The following is a 13,525-nucleotide window of genomic DNA, read 5'->3' as shown; positions in this document are numbered from 1 at the left end:
TTTATATACAATAATATAAATTAATAATAATTTATTTAACTTTTAAGTTTTATTTAAATTAAATTATGAAAATTATTTATTATTTTATTATTGATATATATTTTTTATTATTATAATTAAAACATTTATACCGCGTTTGCCTTTAAAAGTCGCAAAAAAAAAAATTACAATCTGAAATATTAATATATTTTTTAGTGCTTCGCAATTTTTTTTATAAATATTTTTAAATTTTTTTTAAAAATTCTAATTATTAAGCTTTTTTATGCTTAATTATTAGAATTAATATTAAGAAAATAATGTCAGGATATGTTTACGAAGCAAGAGTTAATGTTTGACAACCCTGTTTTTTATTACTCTTAAATGTAAAATTCAAGGTCGCTAGTCAATATTACATCAAAACATTTGCTGAATTACTCGCTCACTCTCCCACAACAAATTCAGCTGCAACGTTTGCTTAAATACGCTCTTCTACAAACAAAACAATACGGAATGAAAGTTTCCACAAGTCGCAAATTATTTGTTATACTGCCTTATTTTGTAGGAAATCAATTGTATTAACATAAAAAAGTATATAATACATTTGAATGACGAAGAAGTAGAGAGGTGCAAAGTGACTTTTTTAAATTGTAAAAATCGATTATAGCGTTATAATGCTATATTTTTAGTTTTCGATTATTGTTTCGAATGCAATATTATTTTTGTGCACAAATAAATAATGATAAATGTATGTAAATAAAAAAATTCGATATATATATATAATAAATAATTGTTTCTATGAATTATTATTTAAAATTCATATTATATTATATTATTATCAATATTAAGTAATATTTATAAATATTGAACCAAGATATTCCCGACTGTTTACTCAGCTTTGCTTATAAGGACGTGTGCGAGTTAGGCTAAGTTGATGCTAAACCAAATTTTTTGGGATTTTTTGCACTGCACACATTTAGCCATTTATTAACCCGTATCGACACATCACTACATTATCGGCACAACTTAGAATTTCCCACATTTAGAACGCAACTTAGCCTAACTCGCACAAGTCCTAAATATACGTAATGTATTAAGTTTCAAAATATTTTTAGTAAATAACTGTTTCTATGAATTATTATTTAAAATGAATTATTATATTTAAAATGAAATATTTATAAATATTGAAACAAGATATTATTGATTGTTTACACGGACTTGCTAATAAAAGTGAGTAACGTACAAAGTTTTTAATTATGTTTAATAAATATGTGAACCATTATTTAAAGTTAATATTTAATATAACGTTTATAAATATATATTCACTCAAGATATTTCTGACGTTTTACGCTGCTCAGCTAATAAGGCAGAATTTTTAAGAGAACTTGTATAAAGTGCATGTATCAAACCAAACACCACCTTGTCAAACACACCATAAGCAGTAAGCATGGTGAATTGTTTTGAAAACGAGTATGAAAACAGTTTGTAAGCAACAATCGGTGTGTTAAGTGGAGGATTTATTATGCCGTGCAGTTTGTATTTCCCGTCGGAGTTTTGTTAAACGTAACAAAATAAGAAATCGTTTCGTAAATATTTATTATTAAAAATACTTTAATAAAAAATTATAATAATATAAAATATGTAATTTAAAATTATTGAAATATGTAATAAAAAAGATTTACAGTTAATATTTATAATGGTCAGTCAATGTGTAACATGTGGATTACTTGTAGGTTGACAAGCAAATGTTGATTTTTTAAACAAAAAAGAAAATTCTTTATATTTATTTATGATTATAAATGTATTATTATAAAGCAAAAATCATAAAAAATAATCAATTAAAAAATTGTTAACAATAGCACAAAATTTTATTTAAATAAATTTTAAAGTGAAATAATAATAAATCAACAAAATAATATCAAATAAATGAAAATTTAATAAGAAAAATCGTTTTAAATTAAATTTAAAATTATTTCATTAATAAAGTGAAAAAAATTTTAATAACATATATTATTGATATAGTGTTAACAACAACAAATTAAAATAAATAAATAAACAGCAGAATAGTGTTTTATTTTATAATATACACGGAGGAATAATATATTTTTAAATAAAAATTAATATCGCAATAAAAAGATTTAATAATAAAAATAAAATATAATATAAATTTTTTAAAAATCTAAATATCAAAAAAAAATATAAATACAGAATTTATTAATATATAATAAAATTAATATTTTTTTTTCTCTATCAAAAATGTATAATTGAAATTCTACTCCAAATAAGTGGAGAACCTTTTAACCAAAATCCTTTTAATATTCGCCGGAAAAAAGAAAAATGCCGCCCTTTCTGAAATTTTCCTCCGCCAACGTTTGTGCCATAATTTTCTTTGTACTGCAGACCGTCGTTGCAGTGCAACGTTACGATCAACTGCCCCACGATGGCGGTTCGTATTATCGCACTTCCAGTTCTGGCGAAATGATAAGCTCGTCCGCTATGACGAGTGATACATTTCCGCATCACAATCGCTGTGAACCTATTACGATTTCTATATGCAAAAATATACCCTATAACATGACAATAATGCCGAATCTTATTGGCCATACAAAGCAAGAAGAAGCCGGACTGGAAGTGCATCAATTTGCGCCTCTCGTTAAAATCGGTTGTAGTGCGGACTTACAATTATTTCTATGCTCATTATATGTGCCCGTATGTACTATTCTAGAACAACCGATACCACCTTGTCGTTCGTTATGTGAATCCGCGCGTGTTTGTGAGACCCTCATGAAAACTTATAATTTTAATTGGCCTGAAAATTTGGAATGTTCGAAATTTCCAGTTTACGGTGGTGAAGCATTATGTGTCGCTGAGAATACAACATCTTCGACTGCGTCACCAACGCGTACTATACCAAAAGTGACGACGCGAAAAAATTACGCCGGTATGGAGGGTCCACATCGAAATATCGGTTTCGTTTGTCCGGTGCAGCTGAAAACTCCACAAGGCATGGGTTACTCGCTGAAAGTTGGAGATAAGGTGAGTTCAAAATTGTTTTATATTAAAACTTAAATATAAAAATTATATGTATATGAAAATAATGCTATTTAAATAAATGTGTTTAATGTATAAAAATTAAAATAATAAAAAATTGAATCTACAATTAAATGAATAATTAAATATACAAACAAAAATATCTATTCTAATTTGTATAAAACTAAAATTAAAATATAAAGTAAATAATAGTAACAAAAAGACAAATAATAAAATAAAATAAATAAAACCCATAAAACCATGAATATTATATTTTAAATATATAATAATAACCTTTAACAAAAACAATCGAAATTATAAGTTTGTTGGTTTGGCATTGTTACTGGCTTTATAATCTAGATTTATAAAAATCTAGATTATAATAGATACCAAGCAGCATAGATCTATGCTTATCAGCAGATGGGGGAAATAATATTAAGTAGGGATTTGACTAGGGATTTAGGGAATGTGGAACAAAAATGATGGAAAGGCCATAATAATATGGCCAAAGGTTCTTTGTAGAAATTTAAAGGATTAAATATGCATATATACTATATGTTTATGTATATTGTGTACATAAATTTTATTCTATAAAAATATATTAGGTTGTACATTTAACTGAAATAATTAATACAAGTAATATAAGTATATGCATTATCTTAATAAATAAGTTTTAAAAAAATAATGAATAAAAATATAACAGAAATAATAATAAAAGATACGAAATTAAATAATAAAAGAACACTCTTAAAAAGGTATTATAATATAAATGGAAAATAAAACAAAAGTTGAAATAAATTATATACATAATAAATGTAATATAATTATTTAATAATTATTATACTTATATTATAAATAATATAATATATCATTGTAACAATTTTATAATAAAATAATATGTATAAATATAATAATAAGACAATATAAAATGTGGTATAATTATAAAAATGTCATGGTAGGTATATATTCTATATATATAACAATTATAAGTTAAAAAACTTGTAAGTAAATAGAATTATATATTCTGAAAATCATAATAAAATTATAAATACGAAAAAAAAATATGTATTGAGAGAATATTGCAACATTATTTTAATATATATTAAGTAAATATCAATGTTCAGAATTCAGAATGTACTGAAATTATGTAGGCATATATAATAAAAAGGACCTTCACTTTAAGAACTTTAGTGCTTAAAAGTATTACTTGATTTATGCTTAATTCTATAAGGGCTTGCAGTATTTATTATTTAAATACAAGAAAAACATTTATAACTAATATGTTATATTAGAAACACTCATTTAAAGACGAATTTGATTTCCGGTCATTCTAACATTTTTTTATTTATTTATTGTATAGTTTCGTCTCTCTAAGCTGGCATAATTCTGTACCAATATGTACATATATTTTCATTAAATTTGTTTATTAAAGTCAGTTAAAGAAAGAAACTATAATCTATTGTTGTAAACGAAAGGTTTCTTCAAACCGTAGAAATTAAGTTTTTGGCTGTATGGTCACAGCTGTATTGAGGATCGGGAAATACATATCATCAGTGGTCTTCTTGGAAATATTTCTTTTATTTTATTATTCATAAAATATTTTTTGAGACTGCAAGTACCAAATTTTTTTTATACATTATTTTATTAATACTCTGTTTATCTGTACAAATAAATAATTTCTCTGACAAACCCATTTGAGATCGGGTTTTGATATAGTCAGTTTTTGTGAATAATTTTTTAACTGAGCCTTTTTATTTTTTTTTATACTTTACTTCTCAAGATTTAAAGACTTACTTTTATAAATTAAAGTGATATTAGTTCATAGTTGTAGATATTTTTATATTTCAATCAAATAGATAATAATAAATAGATAATAATAAATAAATAATAATAAATAAATAATAATAAGTAAATAATAATAAGTAAATAATAATAAATAAATAAAAATTAATAAATAAAAATAAATAAATAATGAATGTTAAAGACTTAAAATTGTAAATTAATGTGATCTTAGTTTACAATAGTAGATATTTTTAAATTTTAATCGAATAGATAATAATATATAAATAATAATAAATAAGTAATAATAAAATAAATAATAATAAATAATGAGAATTATATTATAACAAAATGGGAAAAAAATAAAAGTATAGCCAAAAACTATAGGACTAAAAAAAGATTTATACGTAAAAGAAAGAATAAAAACTTTATGTGGGAAAAGTCTATAGAACATAAATATTTTTCATATTAAAATAGTCAAACCGCCAGCTTTTGGCACCAAAAGCATAAACTAATAAGAAGTGTCACAAAAAAAAATCTATAGGAAATGACTTAAAAACGACGTCTACATACTTATGCTATATACTTATTGCGATCAAAAAGTAACGAGAATTTTTTATTATATGTAGTTATTTTTTATATAAATGTCGCCGATGTTTTAAAGTTTATTTGACCTCTTTCTCGCGGCGGAATATTATTACATCTTGAAGTTTAAGGTTTTTCTATATTAATATTTATATTTACGAGTATATGTAAAAGAATTATAAAGTTATTAAATCAAGAGTAAAAATATAATAAATAAAATCATATAAAAATAATCTTGAGAAAAACACAAATTGTTTTTAATTTAATTTTATATTCTGTCAAATAATTTTGTGACATTGTACGGGTTTTTAAATAAGATTTAGGTAGTTCTCCCTAATCTGAAAAAAATACAAATGAATAAATTAATGGAAAATTGATTAAAAATATCAAAAAATACAATAAAAATATTCAATAAAAATAAACAGTAGGCCTTTTCGGTGGCTCGCAAGTACGGCAAAAAATGCATGTTGGCCTATGTTGGCCACGCGAGTCATTGGCATCACTGTTGCAATCTGTCAAATGTTTTGTTTTGACAAACAGCAAATCTTGTATATGTGCATATAAATCAAATATATTTTTATAAAAATATTATAAAATTAAAATGAACACGGAATTAAAAGGAATGGTATGAATATTGGAAATTTAAAAATAAAACATTAAGATAAGTAAATTTTTGTAGGTACTGTCGATCAAGATACGAAGAAATATTTCCAAACTCGACATTTATTATTGGAGATTCTGCTTATCCTTCTACAAACTGGATTGTGTCACCTTACAAAAATTATGGAAATTTAACCGATAGCCAAAAAAAATTTAATGAAAAACACTCATCTGCTCGTATTGTAGTTGAGAACGCTTTTGGTTCACTAAAAACTCGTTTTCGAAGATTATTAAAATTTACGGAGCAAACAAATTTGGCTGCAATAACAAATATAGTTGTAAGCGTTTGTATTTTACATAATATTTGTATTATAAAGGATGATTTGTTCAAGAATGCTGAATCAAATAGTCATAATGAAAGCAATGACGAACAGCAAGCGGATGAAGAACATGAATTACATAGATCATGGTAATAATAGAAGGGAAAGACTTTTTAATAATTTGTTAAGAAAAGTTTATTAATTAATATATTTATTGTAATTTTTTAAATAGAAAATTTTGTTACATTTATAGAAACTAACTTAACTTTGTGGTCCATAGTTTGCGTGTATTTTTATAAAAAATTTTTTTAGAAAAACTTCAAAAATTATGTTTGTTTTATTAATTTTACGTATGTAAGCTACAAATGAAATGAAATAAAATAAATGTTACTTTGTAATAACTAACATAATAAAAAATTCAATGTGCTTAATACTCACGATTTCTCCATTCTTATTATTTCTTCGTTACTTTTCAAGATTTTTCAAATTTTTGAATTCTGTTTGAATTTTTATTTCCTCAAATTTTGACATTTGATTGCACTATTCGTTGGAATTTTCAATGAAGGTTCACAATAGTTCACTTATTGCGTTGGTAACATTTTTTTTTTTACTGGCCGATGTGGTTGGCCAGCATAACTATGCTGGCCGAGGTGGAGAAAATAGTGTTGTTGTTTTGCGTACATTGCGGCCAGTATAAGCCTGCATAGGCCAACAACTTGCTGTTTTTTGCCGTACTTGCGAGCCACCGAATACGCCTAGTATTATAAATTATTTAATAACTTTTAAATAATAAGTTAATAAAATCATTTAATTAAACCATAAAATTTTATTTATAATATTGACTATGTTATTGACATACATTATTATTTATTGTAAAATTGTCAAGTATATTATTTTTTATTATTAATAATAATTAATGCATCTATAATTATGTATTATAATAAAAAATTTTATTTACTACTCTTTAAAAAGTCATATAATTTTCTAGTAATTTTTTTTCTTCTCTAAAATTGGAACACATAATTTATTAAAATCTTTATAAAAAAGGAGTCTGTCAAGTCGGTCCGTTTTTGAGTTGTTAATGGAATTGTTCAACAAGTTTCTTTCTTCTCATTATGCTTCGCCCTCGTACCTGAGTTTCTTACTTTCTTGGCATTGCGTTTGTATTTTTCTCTTTCTTCCAATTTACCTGCCGCTCAATAAAAACTGTGCCATATCAAATTTAAATGCTCAGGAATCAAGCCACAAGACCTACAATGCCTTAAAAAATTAAAAATTTAAGGATTTTCTGTATTTCAGCACCTTTTTTCCTTGTCGCCGTCGTCCAACACAAAAAGCAGCAATGTTCATTGTTTAATACCTAAAAAAATTCTACCTGCCTTGAGATGAGATTCTTTTAAGACCATATAAGCATCGAAATTTTTTGTCTTCTCATCTAATCCCTTTGAACCTTTGTAGGCAGTGAAGAAACTTATGAGAATTACACTGGAAACAAGTTTTAATTAATTTTCTGGCACTTCTTTTTTTTACCAAACATATTTTCACATCTACATATCTCTCTGTAAATCCCCTAAAGTATTTTTTTATTTGTTTTTAATTTTCTTTCCTTATTTCTAATTACTACATTCAGAGCCTGGCTAGATACTTGCGCAACCCAAAATATCTTTCCAATACAAATTTCGACAGTACAAATTTACTCAGCACAAATGTTTACTCATCGTTGATTACACTAAACGATGATTATTTCCGAAGATGATGGTAAACATTTATTTGATTTTTGTGATTTTTATGATTTTTGTAATTTTTGTAATTTTTCTATTTATACAACAAAATACTGAACCAACCAAGCTACAAGATACTTTACCCGTCGGAAAAAAGGGCTCTTAATCTCTCGTCTTCGCGCGTTTTGTGGAAGGATTTGTGTGTGCCGTCAACGGAGGCATTAAATATCGATGATGCATTTGTGTGCTGTGCTGTGATGTGATGTGATGAACGCGATGGAAATCGTATTAAATTGCCTAAGCCGTGTGTGAAGTTGACATATTGGATTTTTCTATCGATTTCACACAGATTCCATTTTCTTATTTTTTCTCTATGTTACCCTAGAAGAAAAATATTATTTTGTATTGATGTAACAAATTGAATGATTTAACTTAATGCACGTCTATTATTAGAATGTTAAGATACATTTATGGTAAATAGAAACTAATAATGTGGAAAAAATTAGCTTTGGTAGACATAAAAATAACAAATTTAATACTTAATCTTATATTTAAGAATATTTATGTATTCAATATGGGCAAATTGTTTAGATAAAAATGATAAAAACATATGTTTCTAGACTTGGATATTGAAAGGTTTAGCAAATACACGAACTCGGCATCTATACTGGCTACAATTTGGCAAGTTAATCATGCTCGGAACCGAGTACGCATTATTTTCGAACTTTATCTGCGTTTCCAAATTTTTACGTTTTAGAAAGAAAGTGAAAAGTTATGTAAATATCTTACCAATATCTTGTTCAAATGTATACGATGACATTGTTTTAGGACCGTCTGCTTACTTACTTACTTACTATAGTCTTCTCCTTGAGGAGCATAGGGCCTCTATGTCTACTATGTATTGCAAATCAATAATTCAAAACCCACTTGTATATAAACTGAGCCAATTACACCGTACACTATATGATTCGTGTCTTGAAGACCTCTTCTATAACAGATCGATATGTTTTCAACTGGAAAGTGTAGCAGCAAGACAAAGCTCTGTCAATATTGAATAGTAGCATTTATAAAGATATATTCTCGTAACTCAGCTTCTACATTGGCTAAAACGTTAGTTTAACGTTAGTACAACGTTTCCAGATTGGGAAAATTAAAATAAATGTGTTCGGGAAGTTCATAAAGTGCATAGTACTTAGTGATGAAATTCATTACTGATTAAATGGTTACGTCAATAAGCAACTTTGGCGAATATGGAGCGAAGATAATCCTAAAGTCGTTAACGATTCACCATTACATTCTTTAAAATTGACTGTTTGGTACTTACTTCTTTCGAAATGAATGGCGATTACTTTTTATGGGGCTTAAGTCATTGGTTTATATCGACAAACCAGTGACTTCTGAAGTATTAAAAGCCAATGTTTATATCACCATTAACGCCATACGGCCACATTTATTGCAAACAGTAGTCAAAAATTGGACTGATCGATTGGACCGCGGCATATATATGCTGGAAATCATATTTAAAAAAAAAATGCCATGAAATTATCTACCAGAATATAATAAAAAAAATTTCATTCCAATAATATTTTTGTCTTGTATTATCATTTTAAGCCTATCATTTTAAACGTATTATTTTGAGCAGCTAAAAAAACACTCGGTGGAAGTAGAGCCTAATTTCCCAAGCTTTTCTAGCACTTGGTAGGTTGCATACTCATCAGTTTTGGAATATCTTGAAGATTATGAAAAAATTAATTTTTTAAAGTTAAGCTAATTATGGTCTTAAACAACACTATTGATAAATATTTGGCTATTTCAAGATAGTTTCACACCCAGTTCAATAGTGTAGCAAAAAGATAGAGTGAAGAGATAGGTTAATAAATTTTTGCTATATAGTATTTGATGTCAGTGGGTTCTTCCGATAAAGATCTTTGTAGGTTATTCTTTTCAAATAAATTATCAATAATGACGTTGATTAAACATATTAGTTTCTTAGAAGCACAAGTACTTTGTTGTTTTATTACAAAAAAATTTATTATTATTAGAAAATAATATACTTTAACAAAAAATGTGAAAGAACATTTTATTTAGAAAGAAAGAATATAAAATAAAATAATGTTTGCAAATAATTACTCGCCTATCTTTATGACCTAATTGTTAGTTTCTCTCTTTTAATTTTTATTTTTATTTTTATTTTATAAAAAATATTAATGAATTATTTTTATTGAAATTATAGACTTCGTAAAAAAATCGCATTACAAGCTCTTATCATTTAATTGCTCTAATTAAGTAAACAAATAAAATTACAGTTAATGTAAAACTTTTTTATATACAATTTAATAATATTTTGAAGATTGATTATTAAAAAAATATTTTTAAAAATAAATATTATTAAAAAAATATAATTAAAGTTTTCATATTCATGACGAATTATCTCTATTGGTTGAAATAGGGTATAATAGTGAAGAGATACCCAATGGATGAATATTAAAAAATTCACTGAAACTAATTTTCTATTAACATTTTCTTACTGTTATCTCCTCTTCTATTAAAAAGTTTTTATTATGAGTTGAGAATAAAAAATGGATTTCATTCATAGGAATTGTGAGGTGTTAAAATCGACATAAGCAACACATGTTCCGATTACATATTCGCCTATTAACAAATGACAGCAGCTCTTTATAAAATTTGTTAAATTTATTGTTACATTGTTCTGGTATCAATTTTTAAAATTGACACCTTTTTGACTTTAAATGAGTTTAAAGACCATACATAAATATAATAAAAAAAATAATATAATAAAAATAGATAAGTAAAAAAAGAAAAAACTTTGTGAAAAGCATAAAAAATGGGTGCAGTATGGAAATTAATTTGTTGCTTTATGCTAAACTGTCGTTAAATGGACTTAATTTAATAAATAAACATGGCAAAATCTATTTTATGACACCTCAAAATGCCTGTCGTACAACGAAATACGAAATAAAATACGAAATAAAATAAAAAGATACTTGTTTATTTTATTATTTTATTTCTTAAATTATTTAAAAATAAATATTTAAACAAACTTCGAACGCAACGACCGCTCGCCCGGTATTTAGTAGAAATTCGACAATTCAACGCCTACCTCAAAGATAATTGAAGTTAATAAAAAGGCCCATTGTAACGAAATTATTGCACTCTACGGCCGTAAATTGAAATGCAGAAAAGCGTAGCTGTCAAAGCGAAGTGTAAATTTTTTCTTATGAGTTTTTGTTGTTAGTTACCTCAACGCTTTGAAAAGTAATTGTAAATAAGTTTTTGCAGTTTTAGCCTCAAAACGCTTTTCGTGTTCAAAATTTCCATAAAAAAAATATTTTTTTTTCTTTTTTAACAAAAAAATAAACACAAACAACAACAACAAAAATTTTAACTAACTTAGTTAACGTTTTTTTTTTTCATAGAACTTTGTTTTTAAGAGTTTGTAACTTCGTTCGTCCATGTTTACTTCCATCTTTTTTTTTATGGGCTTTTGACACTACGGCAATTTTTTATAGCTCAAGTTTTTATGGTTCACGAAAAATTCTCTTTGGTTTTTATGCTTTTTGACGTGAAGAGTTTTTATGATGGTGTTACATGATTTTGTTTTGCCGGGACTGGGAAGAAGTGAGAGACGCCATAATTAAGTGACAAATGCTTAATTAGTACTTATTTTTTAAGAAATATTCCGTTTTGCAAATAGCATATATATATATTTAAAGATAGTCTATAGATATGTTGGTTTCAGGGATATGTTGGATGAATTGAATTTAAGATGAGAGATTTTCTTTGGTTGATATTCAATTAAATAGAATATAGTTTGCAGCATTGTCTTTCATAAACAGAGATTTTCAATTTTTACAGTAAGTGTTCTAATTATGCTAGAAAAGAGTTAGATTATTCTGTGTCATAAGGAACGACTAAAATTCTGTAGATACCACCCGATACTCCAAACAGGAGTTCCAGTACCCGCGCTTAATTGAAGAAATCTAATAGAAGTATTAACTGCAGTTTGCAACATTGTCCTTTATAATCAGATATTTGGAATTTTTCCTTGTCCTTGTTCTTGTTGCAAGAGGTTATTAAAATCAGTAGACAATATCCGAGTTTAAATTGTTTAAGATAAATTAAAGTGTTTAGAGTTTAAATTGCAGTAAGTAAACTTCACTTGCGGCACCAGACCAGTGGTGTGCATCTGGTACTACGAGATTGTGATAGCTGTCGTTGTAATCGAAAGTTATGCGGATTAAATGTCTGTATTCATTACTTTAATTCGATGTGGTGTTGAATATTGCAACTACATGTAATATCCAAAACTCCCCCGCAAAAAAATGGTTAGAATATTCTAGAGGTAAGGCATGGCTATTGTCAATTGACCCCCGCCACGAGGTTCAATATCCGTAGTTTTGACTGCCCTGTTCAATTAAGGTTAGCAGTGCTGTGGTGGCTGTGATCAAAACCCAAACTTACATGGGTAGAATGATTATATTTATTTACTTTCACTCCTTCCAACCGGGTGCTGTAGCTCAAACATCAGCAAAGGGTATCGATAGGCCTCGTTCCTTAACAAAGGGGATGAATTGTCAAGCACATATCTATAATTGGGGGCCAGTCACCTCGGTCAGATCTGCCTTGTTCCAGTGGTTCTAAGAATTGAACGTGAGTTATATAAAATTGATTTCATTTCATAAGATTTTCATCACTGGTGACGATTACAATCAGTGATGATGTATTTATATTTCGGTAGCGTATCCAGGATTGTGCTTAGGAGTTTATTATATTGAATTTTACACAAATTTTCATAATATAATATTATTCAAGAGGTGTTATAGTGATGAAATTTTTACTATTCCTGAGTATTCTTAAATTCTTGCAGTCCTAGCATCACCACAGACTCTATCTAAACTCCATTCCAAAAATAAATATACATCGTTATAGAAAAACTTAATTCAACTTCGCCTTTCGACTTTGTCACGAAGAGGAGGAAACAACAAAACACATTCTGTGTCGCTGACAGTTTTGCTTGACTCAGCAAGAGTTGCTTATAGCAGAAATAGGCAATATCTCTCCAAGGGACATAATAGAATTTTCAATTGCTGCGCGTCTATGGAACTAAAGTAGCTTTGTCACAATAATCTTCAAAAAATGTGGTGACGAGGTAACACAGTTCCCAACTCTTTCAAAATCTATCTATCTATTTATCTAAATGTCTCCTTTCTATCACACTTTTTCATATTCAGAATCGATTCTTATCATACGACATGTGGTGTTACCAATAAAAGTTGGCAGATCAAATTTTGCTTCATTTGAAAATTTTTTTTAAAACTTCTTGAATTTAAAAATCAGTTTTGAAACTCATTTCTTAACATTTTAAAAACCGGGCTGAGTTTATACTGGCTAACAATTCAGTTTACTGCTAAAAATAAAGCGAAACAAAATTTAAGCAATTGCAATTTTATTGCTGAAGACATAAAACACTTAATTATAATTTTATATTATAAA

At 26.8% G+C, this 13,525-nt stretch overlaps 1 protein-coding gene across 1 annotated transcript in view; it reads left to right on the top strand.

The window, feature by feature from the left end:
• Positions 1-2,191: 2,191 nt before the first annotated feature.
• LOC119668069 (frizzled) overlaps positions 2,192-13,525 on the top strand; it is a gene marked incomplete in the record, with an annotated part of 116,460 nt that continues 105,126 nt past the window's right edge. Inside the window, 1 exon segment of the mRNA XM_038077453.1 lies at positions 2,192-3,012. Coding sequence (XP_037933381.1) covers positions 2,314-3,012 — 699 coding nt within the window.

This window comes from Teleopsis dalmanni, chromosome 1 (assembly GCF_002237135.1).
Source record: "Teleopsis dalmanni isolate 2A chromosome 1, ASM223713v2, whole genome shotgun sequence".
NCBI lineage: Eukaryota > Metazoa > Arthropoda > Insecta > Diptera > Diopsidae > Teleopsis > Teleopsis dalmanni.
This window is presented reverse-complemented; position numbering and strand designations above follow the sequence as displayed.